Source organism: Populus alba, chromosome 3, assembly GCF_005239225.2.
Source record: "Populus alba chromosome 3, ASM523922v2, whole genome shotgun sequence".
Lineage (NCBI taxonomy): Eukaryota > Viridiplantae > Streptophyta > Magnoliopsida > Malpighiales > Salicaceae > Populus > Populus alba.
Genome location: NC_133286.1, coordinates 17,336,987 through 17,348,839, shown reverse-complemented (window position 1 = coordinate 17,348,839; position 11,853 = coordinate 17,336,987). Strand labels below are relative to the sequence as shown.

At 38.6% G+C, this 11,853-nt stretch overlaps 3 protein-coding genes across 3 annotated transcripts; 2 read left to right on the top strand and 1 right to left on the bottom strand.

The window, feature by feature from the left end:
• Positions 1–1,832: 1,832 nt before the first annotated feature.
• On the top strand, positions 1,833–2,602 carry LOC118049110 (stellacyanin). The gene is made up of 2 exons (XM_035058996.2): positions 1,833–2,036; positions 2,142–2,602. The coding sequence occupies exons 1-2, from the start codon at positions 1,877–1,879 to the stop codon at positions 2,534–2,536; spliced, it is 555 nt and encodes a 184-aa protein (XP_034914887.1). The 5' UTR covers positions 1,833–1,876; the 3' UTR covers positions 2,537–2,602.
• A 100-nt stretch (positions 2,603–2,702) lies between these two features.
• Positions 2,703–5,976, bottom strand: LOC118049109 (putative disease resistance protein At1g50180). The gene has a single exon (XM_035058995.2). The coding sequence runs from the start codon at positions 5,888–5,890 to the stop codon at positions 3,209–3,211; it is 2,682 nt and encodes an 893-aa protein (XP_034914886.1). The 5' UTR covers positions 5,891–5,976; the 3' UTR covers positions 2,703–3,208.
• A 733-nt stretch (positions 5,977–6,709) lies between these two features.
• On the top strand, positions 6,710–11,583 carry LOC118049107 (uncharacterized). The gene is made up of 4 exons (XM_035058992.2): positions 6,710–7,825; positions 8,474–8,545; positions 8,655–10,640; positions 10,843–11,583. Exons 1-4 carry the CDS (start codon positions 7,138–7,140, stop codon positions 11,310–11,312), a joined length of 3,216 nt encoding a protein of 1,071 aa, XP_034914883.1. The 5' UTR covers positions 6,710–7,137; the 3' UTR covers positions 11,313–11,583.
• Positions 11,584–11,853: the final 270 nt, after the last annotated feature.

Here is an 11,853-nt window from a genome sequence, read left to right as displayed (position 1 = left end):
TGTCCTCGAATTAATTATTCCACCTACTTTTTGTATGGTTGATATTTTGTATTAAATGTTGAATATCCTTACAGGACTCGCAAAACAACATTAGGGATGTCCATACCTGTAAATCATGACTTACATGACATTAATATAGTTTCAGCTCAATAGTGAATCAATAATCATTAAGGGCTAATATCTCAAATGATTATCATTAAAATCACGTATCATAGTTTTTTTTCCCACTCTGTTCAGGATTTTCAAAACCAGCGGTTCATTTTCAAAATCCCACTCCATTTATGAGCTTTGAGTTTTTTTTGTTTTTAATTTTTTTTTATATTGTTTAATCATTTTAATATATTAATATTAAAAATAAAAATTTTAATATACTTTCAAACAAAAATACTTTAAAACAAACTCAATCATATAAAAAAAACCCTTTCTCACTTGCAGCATTACTTGCGTTCAGTGTACAATTCATGTCCTATTATCCCTAGAGACTGGAAAATTCTATCGATATGCATGTCTGATGTCCAGAATTGACCAAGTGCATTGTGCTTCCACTTCACATGGCCTACTGTTGGGATGTTTGGTCTGGATGCAGCAATTCACCCCTGTCAAACATACACGCTTTGTTTTAGTTTTGTTGCACAATTTGTAGATTGTTTCTGATGTAATGACTTGAGGTCTTGGAAGTTTTTTGAAGCTACTGTGTCTTCTACTCGGTCAATTCAATTTGCTATTTTTTTCACCAATATCATATATCATGTGTCTTTTGAGCAATGCATGTGTTATTTTCAGAAGGATTTATACAATTTTTTTCATCAAGTCTTCCATATCACCATGATCTTAAAACAAGAGTTGTGTTTTGCGTATGCAAATATGTGTCTAAACCAACGGATACGTTGGAACTCCTCCTCCTCCTCCTCCTCCTCCTGTTTCTTTTACTTTCGTATAATTTATTTTGACTATATCATCTCCTGTTCTTCAAGCAACCATTTCAATGTGTTGTGCGATTCGCCGGTAGACATGGGACACCGTAAATTGCGGGGTTGGAAGGGGTTCAACCTCCATATAACAGCCAAACCTTTCGCTCTCACCCACCTCACCAACTAAAAAGAAAATGAATAGAAATTGTGATCCCACCGCGGGTTATGGTTCGACCACCCTCATCGACTGAGGAATTACTGACCATATCTTAAGACCAATCCATCTAACAAGAGACAAAATGTTAAATTTGTGGATGTTTTGGAGGGCAACTACAATTTAGTCGCTCATTTCAGCTCATCAGTCCTTATACTTTCAACTTGTCATTTTGCAGGTCCTTATCTTCACTTGTAAGTGCATCTGTGGCGACACATGGTAGCCATGTAGTGACATAATTTATACAAAGGGACTGGAACAACCATGAACAGAAAGTATAGGGGCTGGTGTGCCTAAGAGAATAGTGAAGGGATTAAAATGACCAAAATATAGAACTTGGAGAATCACCCTGTTCTTAATAGATGGAGCACGAGCGCACGCCATTTTTTAAATTAATTAAAAGCTTCATTTAATGTAGGTGGAGGAAAATGCTCCTTTCACGTTGAATTGAGTTCTAAAATAAGAAATAAGAATGTCTTTAGCCAAATTCTCTTTAGTCTTGTGTCCTTTCAATTTCTTGGAGTAGATGTATAAATTGAAAGGGCAATGGGGAAATTTTATTCTTTCACTCATTTTTTCAAATAAACCATTTTGTATAAAATAAACTCAAAAAAGAAAAGAAAAAAGAAACTAACACAAGTCACGCAAATTTGAAGTTAGGTCATCTGATCTTAATCAACTTTCACATATATATACAAGCTATTGTTAATCATCTCCCTCTCGTGGTTGCCATATACTTGTTCATTTATCGATGGGTAAGCTGGTTTTGGTCTTTTCTCTTGTTGTTCTCGGCCTAGCAGTAACATGCAAGGCAGCAACCTACATCGTAGGTGATAATTCAGGCTGGGACATAAGCACTGACATGGGTACGTGGGCCCAGGACAAGACATTTGCTGTTGGGGACCTTCTAAGTAAGTATTTTACAACATGGTTAATGTTTTACTCACCAGAGAAAAAGTAGAAAGAATTGAATGGCTACAGGACTGATTTTTTTTTTTTCCTGTTAATGTTTGCAGTGTTTCAATACTCTTCATCCCACAGTGTTGATGAGGTAAAGAAAGAAGATTTCGACAGCTGCAACACGACCAATGTTCTTAGAACATTCACTACTGGGAACACAACTGTGTCATTGACAAACCCTGGAACGAGGTACTTCGTTTGTGGCAACAAGTTACATTGTCTAGGAGGATTGAAGCTTCAGGTAAATGTAGCAAGCAATCAAGCATATTCACCGACCAGCGCGCCACAAGCACATCCAGGGGGTACTAATTCACAACCTTCTTCTAAGAGCAACAACCCTGCCTCTGTTATTCTTCCAACTTCAGCAGGGTCTGTCTATGGCGGAAGGGATTCTATTGTAATGGTTTTTCTTGGTTTTATGGCTACTATGTTATGGGCAGTGCAAGTTTGATTAGTAAATGTCTGTAATCTTGTTTATTTATTTTTAATAGACGGTGAGGTTGATCTCATTTTTGAATTTTTGCTTTTGACAAATCTATGTTGCTCCAATCTTCCTGATATGATCATGGAAATAGTTTTCAAGCTAAGTAAAAGTGTTGTGGCTCTTTGTGATTTGTTAATGGTAGTGATCTGCATTTATAACTTGTGTATTTTGAGTTGCAACGAAGAGAAAATGGTGAGGCAATTCTATTACAGAAGGGAAAAATCCAGTTGAGCCATCAAATGTATTTGACTTCATGCCCATTAGTATTTCTCGTTTTTGAGCCCTATTCCAATGACAAATTGAATCACCTGCTGTAAGGAAAATGACTGCCCCTCATAGAGGCCTGATCTTGAAGGGCAAAGAAATTAGTGAGAGTTTTGAGTCCTGCAACGCATGAAAAAAATGGAAGATAAAAATAGCATATATGATTCTCAGGCAAAATATCATCTTTATACACAAAACGGCAAGAAGTTTCAATACAATTCAAATGTGAGAAAATGTGTACGTTATAGGTAGATCGGCAAGGACAGATGAATCAACTGAATAAATGACAAATTTTGTTGAGAAATATTTTACATACATATGATATGGCTGACATTGCAGGTGAGACATGAATATCATAAACACAGCTATAGCCAATCACATACATCTAATCGAAGGAATATGCTGGACTTTCTGAAGATCTACGCCTTGAAGTCTACGTACAAAGAATCTTGGCATATCTTGAACAACCAATTCATGGAGACTAGTCACGAGTTTCATCTCTTCAGGGAGCATTCTTAGCTCCTTGCAATTGACAATTTGAAATATTTCAAGCCTTGGCAATGCACTTGCTTCTATTTTCAATTCTGTCAGGGATTCCAAGCTGTTGAACTCTAGGAACTCTAACTGAGGAAACCCATTGGCAGAGATTCCCAGTTCTTCTTTACTGTAAGACTTTGCTTTTAATCTAAAAATCGATAACTTTGGAAGCTTCTCTAGAACCTCTATGGATTCTTGCTCAAGATGGGTGTATTCTAATGTTAACTGGGAGAGATTCGGTGGAAACTCTTGCAGACTGGGCAACCGTGTTATCCCACCTTTCAAATGCAACTTGACAAGGGAGTGAAGAGAGCCAAGTTGACTCAGTGTAGGAAACTCAGCACCTTCAGCACGCAGGTAGAGGGATCGAAGTTGCAAAAGTGCTGAAATGGAATCAAATATTGCAATTGTGTCTGAGCTCAAGTTTCCTCTCATCTTCAATTTTCGAAGACTGGTTAGATGTGCAGAGTTGTTCTGTTTCCATCTGCTGACATCAATCCCTGACAGAGTCTGCAAATGCTTAAGGTTGTCGATTCTCAGGAACCCGCCAGATTGCCCACACATGTAAAGGTGTCGCAAATTTCTCATGTTCCAAATGACATTAGGAACTATCCTAAGGTGAAGATTTCTTGCAATATCAAGAGTTTGCAGGTTACACAGAGAGCCTAATGTTGATGGAAGCACTTGTATGTTAGTCTCCTTCAATCCCAAGTAACTCAAATGTATCAGATCACCAATTGTGCTTGGAATTCTGCCACATGATATACCCTCCAACTCTAGGATTCTCAACAGTCTGAAATTCCTGCTAATGTAGTCAAAACTGGCATTTGATAATTCACAAAAACCGTAGACATTTCTACCAGTGAAATATCGATAACGAACTCTAGTGACAACTCTAAAGAAGAGGAGGGAACGGAGGTGTGGACTGAAAAATCCCAAGCTAGACAAATGATAATCAGAATATATTGGATGGCGACGACATCTAGCCAAAGATGTGGAGTTTTCATCACCCGGAATCTGAAGAAAATTCTGTGCCTTCGCCTTCGAGGTGGAGAGGTCTCGTAGCAGATCATGCAAACGACATTGCTTGACCCTCCCGTTGACACTCATTCTTTCTGCTTGAACCATGTTTCGCTGTATCAGCTCGTTCAAGTAATCTTCTGCAACATCCTCCATTCTTTCTCCTTGCTGTGGAATCAAACCCTCTGCAATCCATAGCCGAAATAATTTATGGGCATGAATAGAATAATCTTCTGGGAAATGGCCTAAATAAAGGAAGCAAGATTTCAAGTAAAATGGCAAGTCATTGTAGCTCAAAGCAAGTATCGCGGAAACGCCATTTGGGTCTCGAGCAAAATGTGCATCCAAGTTGTTAAGGATTCTTTCCCATTCGCTAGGCCTCCTTTTTCTTGATAGCAAACCTCCAATTACAATAATGGCCAGTGGTAAACCAGCACATCTCTCCACAATCTCTTTCCCAATTTCCTCTAATAAGGGTGAGCAAGTTGTGCCACTGCCATCAATAAATGCTTTCTTGCAGAACAACTCCCAACTGTTCTGTTTACTTAGGAATTCCAAATCATAGGGAGTAGTTTGAGGATCCACATGCAGAGCAGCATTCTTGTTCCTAGTTGTGAGCAACAATCTGCTACCGTTACTTCTATCCACGGGAAAGGCCTTTTTAAGGCAATCCCAGGCCTTGGTGCTCCAGATATCATCCAAAACCACCAGATAGCGTTTCCTCCGTAGATTTTCGTACACCAAGTCCTCCAACTCTTCATCTGTCAAAGCTTCAAGCCTTTCTCTCGGCGATGCAATTTGTCTTATGACTCGCTGCAGAATATCTCTTGCACTAAACTCCTGCGATACATAAATCCAAGCACGGGAAGGAAAGCGAGCCCTGATGGCACCGTGATTATATATCTTTATGCCAAGAGTGGTTTTACCAATACCACCCATTCCAACTATAGAAACAGCACTCCAACGATCCCCCATTTGAATAAGTTGCTCCACCAGTTTAGCCGTATCATTCTCCAAGCCAATAATATCCCTTTCCTCGCTGCGAGGAGATGATCTTCTCAGCTTCCTCATTGTCTCACTTGCAGTAGTGGTCCCCTCTCCAATGTTTTGGATACCGTAAGTATCACGGCTGGCAGAGATATCTTGGAGTCTGGAACGGAGGGCAGCAAGACCCTCGGCAATCTGGGATCTTTGTTTCCACTCCTTAACAAGGGAAGTGTATCTTCTGATAAAATGCTTCTTCTTCAGAGGACTAATCTTCAGGGTAAACGTGTCAATGAGATCTTCAGCATCATAAGCAACATTTCTGATATCAGACACCCAATTACACACTCTCTCGTCCACATCTTGCTTTGCATCAGCATCTCTTAAGAAGCAACGCATCCTCCTGAGTTCATCTTGTAACCGCTCTACTTCTCTACGCACATCGGTATGAAATTCAAGTTTGTCAAGCGAATCAGCCAGCCTTTGTATAACAAAGGAAACCGCTGCTTCGGCCATATGCTCTGCTTCTTCCTCCTTCAACCTTTACCTTCTTCTTCTTCTTGTTTTTTTTTTTTTTTTTGGAATTTTGGAGGGCCACATCTATTTTGATAATAGCGACAAAAGTTATTCTAGATTATTTTTCTCAACATTAAACTGATTGGGGGTTAAAGATGTGAATTCCAACTCTCTGTCGTAATTAATTTATTTTATTTTTGAGAAACATAACAAGAAAGATCGGCTACTTTGGATTAGATAAAAGATGTAAAATTAGACGAACATAATTAATCTAACAATTGTATACTTAATTTCTTCCTTCAATATAACAAGATTTGAATTCTAACAAATAATTATATAAATGAAATTGTTAAAAGTCTCAATATTAAAAGGTTTTTTAAGGTTAACAGGTAACTCAATTTTAATACCAACTGTATTAGAAGGGAGAAAAAATATAACTGAATTAGTTATAAATCAAAGCCTTTAAAAATCAAAGAGCATAATAATTATGAAAAGACTTTCAAAATATTTAAATCTAATTTGCTAAAAATTTATTATAATTTTTATATAAAAAAGACTAGAATACCCTATTAATACTCGATATGAAAATAAAAAAAAATTCTTTCAAATAATTTTTTTTGAAAAGCTTAATAATACTGAAAAGAACTGAAAAGACCATGGTGAAGAGGAAGACCAAGACTTTGTTTTCTACTCGACCCCTTTATTTTTATTTGTCCGTAGCCATCATGGAAATTACAAAGAAGGCTCGTGAGTGGAAAATTATATACTCTTCAACATTTGGAAAGAATACAGCGCACTTGCATCAGCATCAATGCTTAGGTACCTCCATAGTTGGTCTACGCAGTCTTTTCCTCGATTTTTTTAACACGGCAATTGTTTGAAAATCTTTCTGCTCATGGCTTAATGAACTCCCAGGGGGTCCATACCCAATTCTGAGCATTTTCTTTCTCCCCTTCCTCGCATTTCTCCCTGTCCCTACCGTCAACTTCTATCCATTTTCCCTGACGGACTAAAGAAGTGTAGGTGTTGTTTCTTGATTTCCTACGAAGCGAAATATACTGATGATGTCACAGAAAACATATTCAAGCCCTTGAAAATGATAGTCATTGCACCTTCTTGTCAGTTCTGCTTCCTAAACTAGTTATAGCTTATCGGACGGAATTCAGAAGGCCTGTGATTTTGCCCTCCACAGTTAGTTTTTCCGGACTGTAACTTCTATATTTATCTCGATTGACAGTCTGACATCCATGAAGGGTACTTGCTTGCTTGAGTTCATCTCGGTCTTTTCGCTGCTGGCTTGCGTAGGAATGGTACTCACCAATAATTCCACCGATCAGACTTCTCTTCTAGCCTTGAAAGATAAAATTGCTAATGATTCTCATAACATCTTGGCAAACAACTGGTCCACCACTGCCCCAGTATGCAGCTGGATTGGTGTCACTTGTGGTGCTCCGCGCGACCGAGTGAGTGGCTTGAATCTTTCTCACATGAGTCTTTCTGGCTACATCCCCTCAGAGATTGGAAACCTTTCATTCCTTGCTTTCCTATCCATTAGAAACAACACTTTCCAAGGATCCCTGCCTAATGAGTTAGCTAACTTGCTTCACCTGGAGTATCTTGACTTCGGATTCAACTCATTCACCGGAGACATTCCTCCAAGCTTAGGTTCCTTGCCTAAACTCAAAAGCTTGCTGCTAGAAGCCAACTTTTTCATAGGCAATTTACCTTTATCATTATTGAATATATCCTCATTGCAAACAATCAATATCAGTTACAACCAGCTTCATGGTTTCATGCCCTCCAGCATCTTCAGCAGATCTTCACTGTATACAATTGATCTAAGATTCAATGAGCTATCAGGTGAAATCCCAATGGATATTTTCAATCATCTCCCTGAATTACGAGGGATCTATTTCTCCAGGAATCGACTCAGTGGTATGCTCCTGCCATTCTTTTTTAATTTTTAAGCATGTCCTTAATTGTGTTGGATATAGACATTGCCATAGATTCTGCAGTAGATGCATTATGCATCCTATGTAACTATGCTCCAGAAGGTGTTTCATGTCAAATCCTTTGCAAGAGGACTATAGGACTCGTAACCTTTTACAGAATTCAGAATTCTTCTTTCAACATCTATTATTGAGATATTTGTGCCTTTAAGTAGATGCACTAAAGTGCATTACAAAATGATATGTCAAGGTTTGAACTTATTATTCACATTGGCCATACCTGATTCTAGCCAAATGGTATCCATAATTTGTTTCTTATCAAGGGACTTGCCTACGAACCTATTAGAATTTATCTCAGAAAACATCTTCAACAGTTATTCTATCAACTCTAGGTGCAGTGCTTGTTTCCATTCTGGATTTGGTAGGGTACTTCAGCTTTTGTATCTGGATTATGACCGTGGACATTGTTAATAAGACTAGTCTTTAGAAACAGAACATTATTATGAAACTCAAAATGTCTGCAAATTCACCGGCATCTTCAATAAACTGATCTTTGATTAATAGTCTCTCATCATTTATTTATCCAGAAATTTTCTTCTAGTGCTTGAGAAAGATGGATTTGGTGAATTTGCAGGAAGCATTCCAAGAACTATTGGAAACTGTACAATGATTGAGGAGATAAATCTCAGTGAAAACAACTTGACAGGTGAGATCAAGCCAAACTGGCCCTTTCTAACTTACCTTGTTTTGATTAGTTCTATTGAGTTTCAGTGAAAAAAACTTGATATTGTGCCTTGATATTCTGATTATGGCAGGTGTGTTACCACCTGAATTGGGTGGCCTTTCCAACCTGAAAACATTGAGAATCGACGACAATGCTTTAATTGGCAATGTTCCATCCGCGCTCTTCAATATATCGGCAATTGAGGTTATTGGGATGTATGCAAATTTGCTTTCAGGGAGTCTTCCTCCAACCATGGGCCTTGTCATGCCGAACCTAAGGGAGCTTCGTCTAGGGGGAAATGAACTCGAGGGAACAATTCCTAGCTCCATCTCCAATGCATCTACTCTCGCTGTCGTGGACTTATCCAACAATTCATTTACTGGTCTTATTCCTGGGACACTTGGTAACCTGAGACAACTTCAAGTGCTCAATCTAGCCAATAACCATTTGACGAGCGAGTCTTCTACACCACAGTTAAGTATTCTCTCTGCATTGGAAAATTGCAAGAATCTGAGAAGGATATATTTGTCAGTTAATCCCATCAATACCACCCTTCCAATTTCCTTTGGAAATCTCTCTTCCTCACTTGAACAGTTTTGGGCAGACGAATGCAACCTTAAGGGCAACATTCCTAATACAATCGGCAATTTCAGCAGCCTGATAGCTTTGAGCTTGGCAAACAACGAACTGGTCAGTGTAGTTCCAACTACAACTGAAAGATTGACAAATCTCCAACTTTTGGATCTCCAAGGTAATCAACTAGAGGGAAATATCACAGATAACCTTTGCCACTCGGACAGCTTGTTTGACTTATCCTTGGGTGGAAATAAGCTTTCCGGATCTATCCCTGAATGCTTGGGTAATCTGACAAATTTAAGACATCTCAACTTAAGCTCCAATAACTTCACTTCCACAATACCCTTGTCCTTGGGGAACCTTGCAGGTATTTTGGTTCTTAACCTGTCGTCAAACTTTCTCAGTGGGTCTCTCCCGTTAGTATTCAGACAACTGATGGTTGCGGAAGAAATTGATTTGTCAAGGAATCAGTTATCAGGTCAAATTCCAAACAGCACATGGGACCTTAAGAATCTAGCTTATCTCTCCTTGGCTACAAATAGATTGCAAGGTCCTATTCCTGGGTCATTTAGTTTTGCATTAAGCTTGGAGTTCTTGGATCTCTCTCATAACAGTCTTTCTGGACTTATTCCCAAGTCCTTAGAGACACTCTTGCATCTCAAATATTTTAATGTGTCTTTCAATGGACTACAGGGAGAAATTCCTAGTGAGGGACCTTTCAGAAACTTCTCAGCTCAGTCATACATGATGAACAATGAACTTTGCGGTGCACCACGCCTACATGTTCCACCTTGCAAAATTGGTCATAGGGGATCAGCCAAAAACCTTATGTTCTTCATAAAATTGATTTTGTCATTAACACTAGTTGTGGTGGCATTATACACAATCCTATTCTTAAGATGTCCGAAAAGGAACATGCCCTCAAGCACAAACATAATTACTTATGGAAGATATACATGCCAAGAACTTCGGCTTGCAACAGATGGGTTTGATGAAGGCAACGTAATTGGCTCTGGGAACTTCGGTACAGTATACAAAGGGACGCTTAGTGATGGAAAGGTAGTTGCCATAAAGGTTTTCGATGTGGAAGATGAAAGAAGTTCGAGCAGTTTCGATGTCGAGTATGAAGTAATGTGTAATGCCAGTCATCCCAATCTTATCACCATTTTCTGCAGCTTGAATGGTATTAATTTTAAAGCCTTGGTGATGGAGTACATGGTTAATGGCAGCCTTGAAAAGTGGCTTCATACTCACAATTACAACTTGGATATCCTACAAAGACTAGACGTGATGATCGACACTGCAGCAGCAATCAAACACCTCCATTACGATTGTTTAAGGACTATTATTCACTGTGATTTAAAGCCAAGCAACATCCTGCTGGACGAAGATTTTATCGCACGCGTTAGTGATTATAGCATTTCCATGATTCTAGGTCCAGATGAACAGGGTCCTGCTAAACAAAGCAAGTTTTTGTGCACAACTGGTTATGTGGCACCAGGTAATGCTTCTTGATAGTCTTGTTACACTCACACATTATTCACAAACCTATTCCATGTAGATCAAACCAATCATATTTACCTCACCTCTCGAACAAGCATGAGCTTATAGTGTTTTGTTAACCTTTTAATTAGATTTAATTTTTTGAACAACAACCCTGTAACGTCATCAGATCCTACCGTTAACTCTAATTTTACATGCAGAATGTGGACTGTATGGAACTGTTTCTGAAAAATCTGATGTCTATAGTTTTGGCATCTTGCTGATGGAAACTTTCACGGGAAAGAAGCCGACGGATGAAATGTTTTATGGAGAAATGAGCTTGAAGAATTGGGTGGAGGAGTCATTGGTACAAAATCACATAGCCAGAGTGATCGATCCATGTTTGATGGAGAATGAGGAAGAATATTTTGATGCAAAAATTGCTTGTTTGTCGCTCATTATGAGATTGGCTCAATTGTGCTGTTCAGAGTCACCTGCTCACAGGTTAAATATGAAACAAGTTGTCGACATGCTCAAAGACGTCAAGCAATCCTTCGTTGCGAGCATTTCCGGAGATATTCATTGGAAATTCAACATGGAGATCCTGAGAACAGATCGAATCAGAAATAACATGGAGAAGTTTGCTAAATGGAGGAGGGAAAGCCTGTTGGACGCGAAACCTCACGGTTAATGGTTTTAATTGCAGGACTATATCCTCTAACCAGCTTCCATACCGTTGGCACTACCCAGAGTGTTCTTTTTAACAAGAAACGTTCTCTATTTTATATTTAACTTCTTTGTTGGTGTAATTAAGATTTGTTTTATTGAACTTCTTATGTGTTTATGACTCTATTGAACCATTTTTCTAGGACTCTGCTCCTTATTTCAGTCATGAGAGAACTTCTGTCTTTGTATCAATTGTCAGAGACTATGATATTATTATGTAATGATGCTGAGCATAGTTTATGTAATGATGCCATCTTCTTTTGTTTGTTCTTTTAATTCGTTTCATTTTCTTTGAAGTTTTTGCCACCTTGGTTTGGGCTGTGTCCTTCGCAGTTTTTTTCCCCCGTCCCTTTTATTCGATTTTGCTTCCTTCTAATATTCTCCATCAAAATTGACTGTGCTTCCTTTGGTCCCTGCCTTTTTTTCCCCTTTCTTGCTTATTGGATTGGTTGTGCTACACCTTTAGCTTGGATTTATATTTCTGTTTGCTTTCTTTTCCTACAGGA

Coding starts and splice junctions, on each gene's coding strand:
- LOC118049110 (XM_035058996.2), top strand. CDS start 1,877: ATGGGTAAGCTGGTTTTGGTCTTTTCTCTTGTTGTTCTCGGCCTAGCA. Junction 2,037..2,141: donor TGCTGTTGGGGACCTTCTAA/GTAAGTATTTTA, acceptor TAATGTTTGCAG/TGTTTCAATACTCTTCATCC.
- LOC118049109 (XM_035058995.2), bottom strand. CDS start 5,890: ATGGCCGAAGCAGCGGTTTCCTTTGTTATACAAAGGCTGGCTGATTCG.
- LOC118049107 (XM_035058992.2), top strand. CDS start 7,138: ATGAAGGGTACTTGCTTGCTTGAGTTCATCTCGGTCTTTTCGCTGCTG. Junction 8,546..8,654: donor CAGTGAAAACAACTTGACAG/GTGAGATCAAGC, acceptor TGATTATGGCAG/GTGTGTTACCACCTGAATTG. Junction 10,641..10,842: donor AACTGGTTATGTGGCACCAG/GTAATGCTTCTT, acceptor TTTTACATGCAG/AATGTGGACTGTATGGAACT.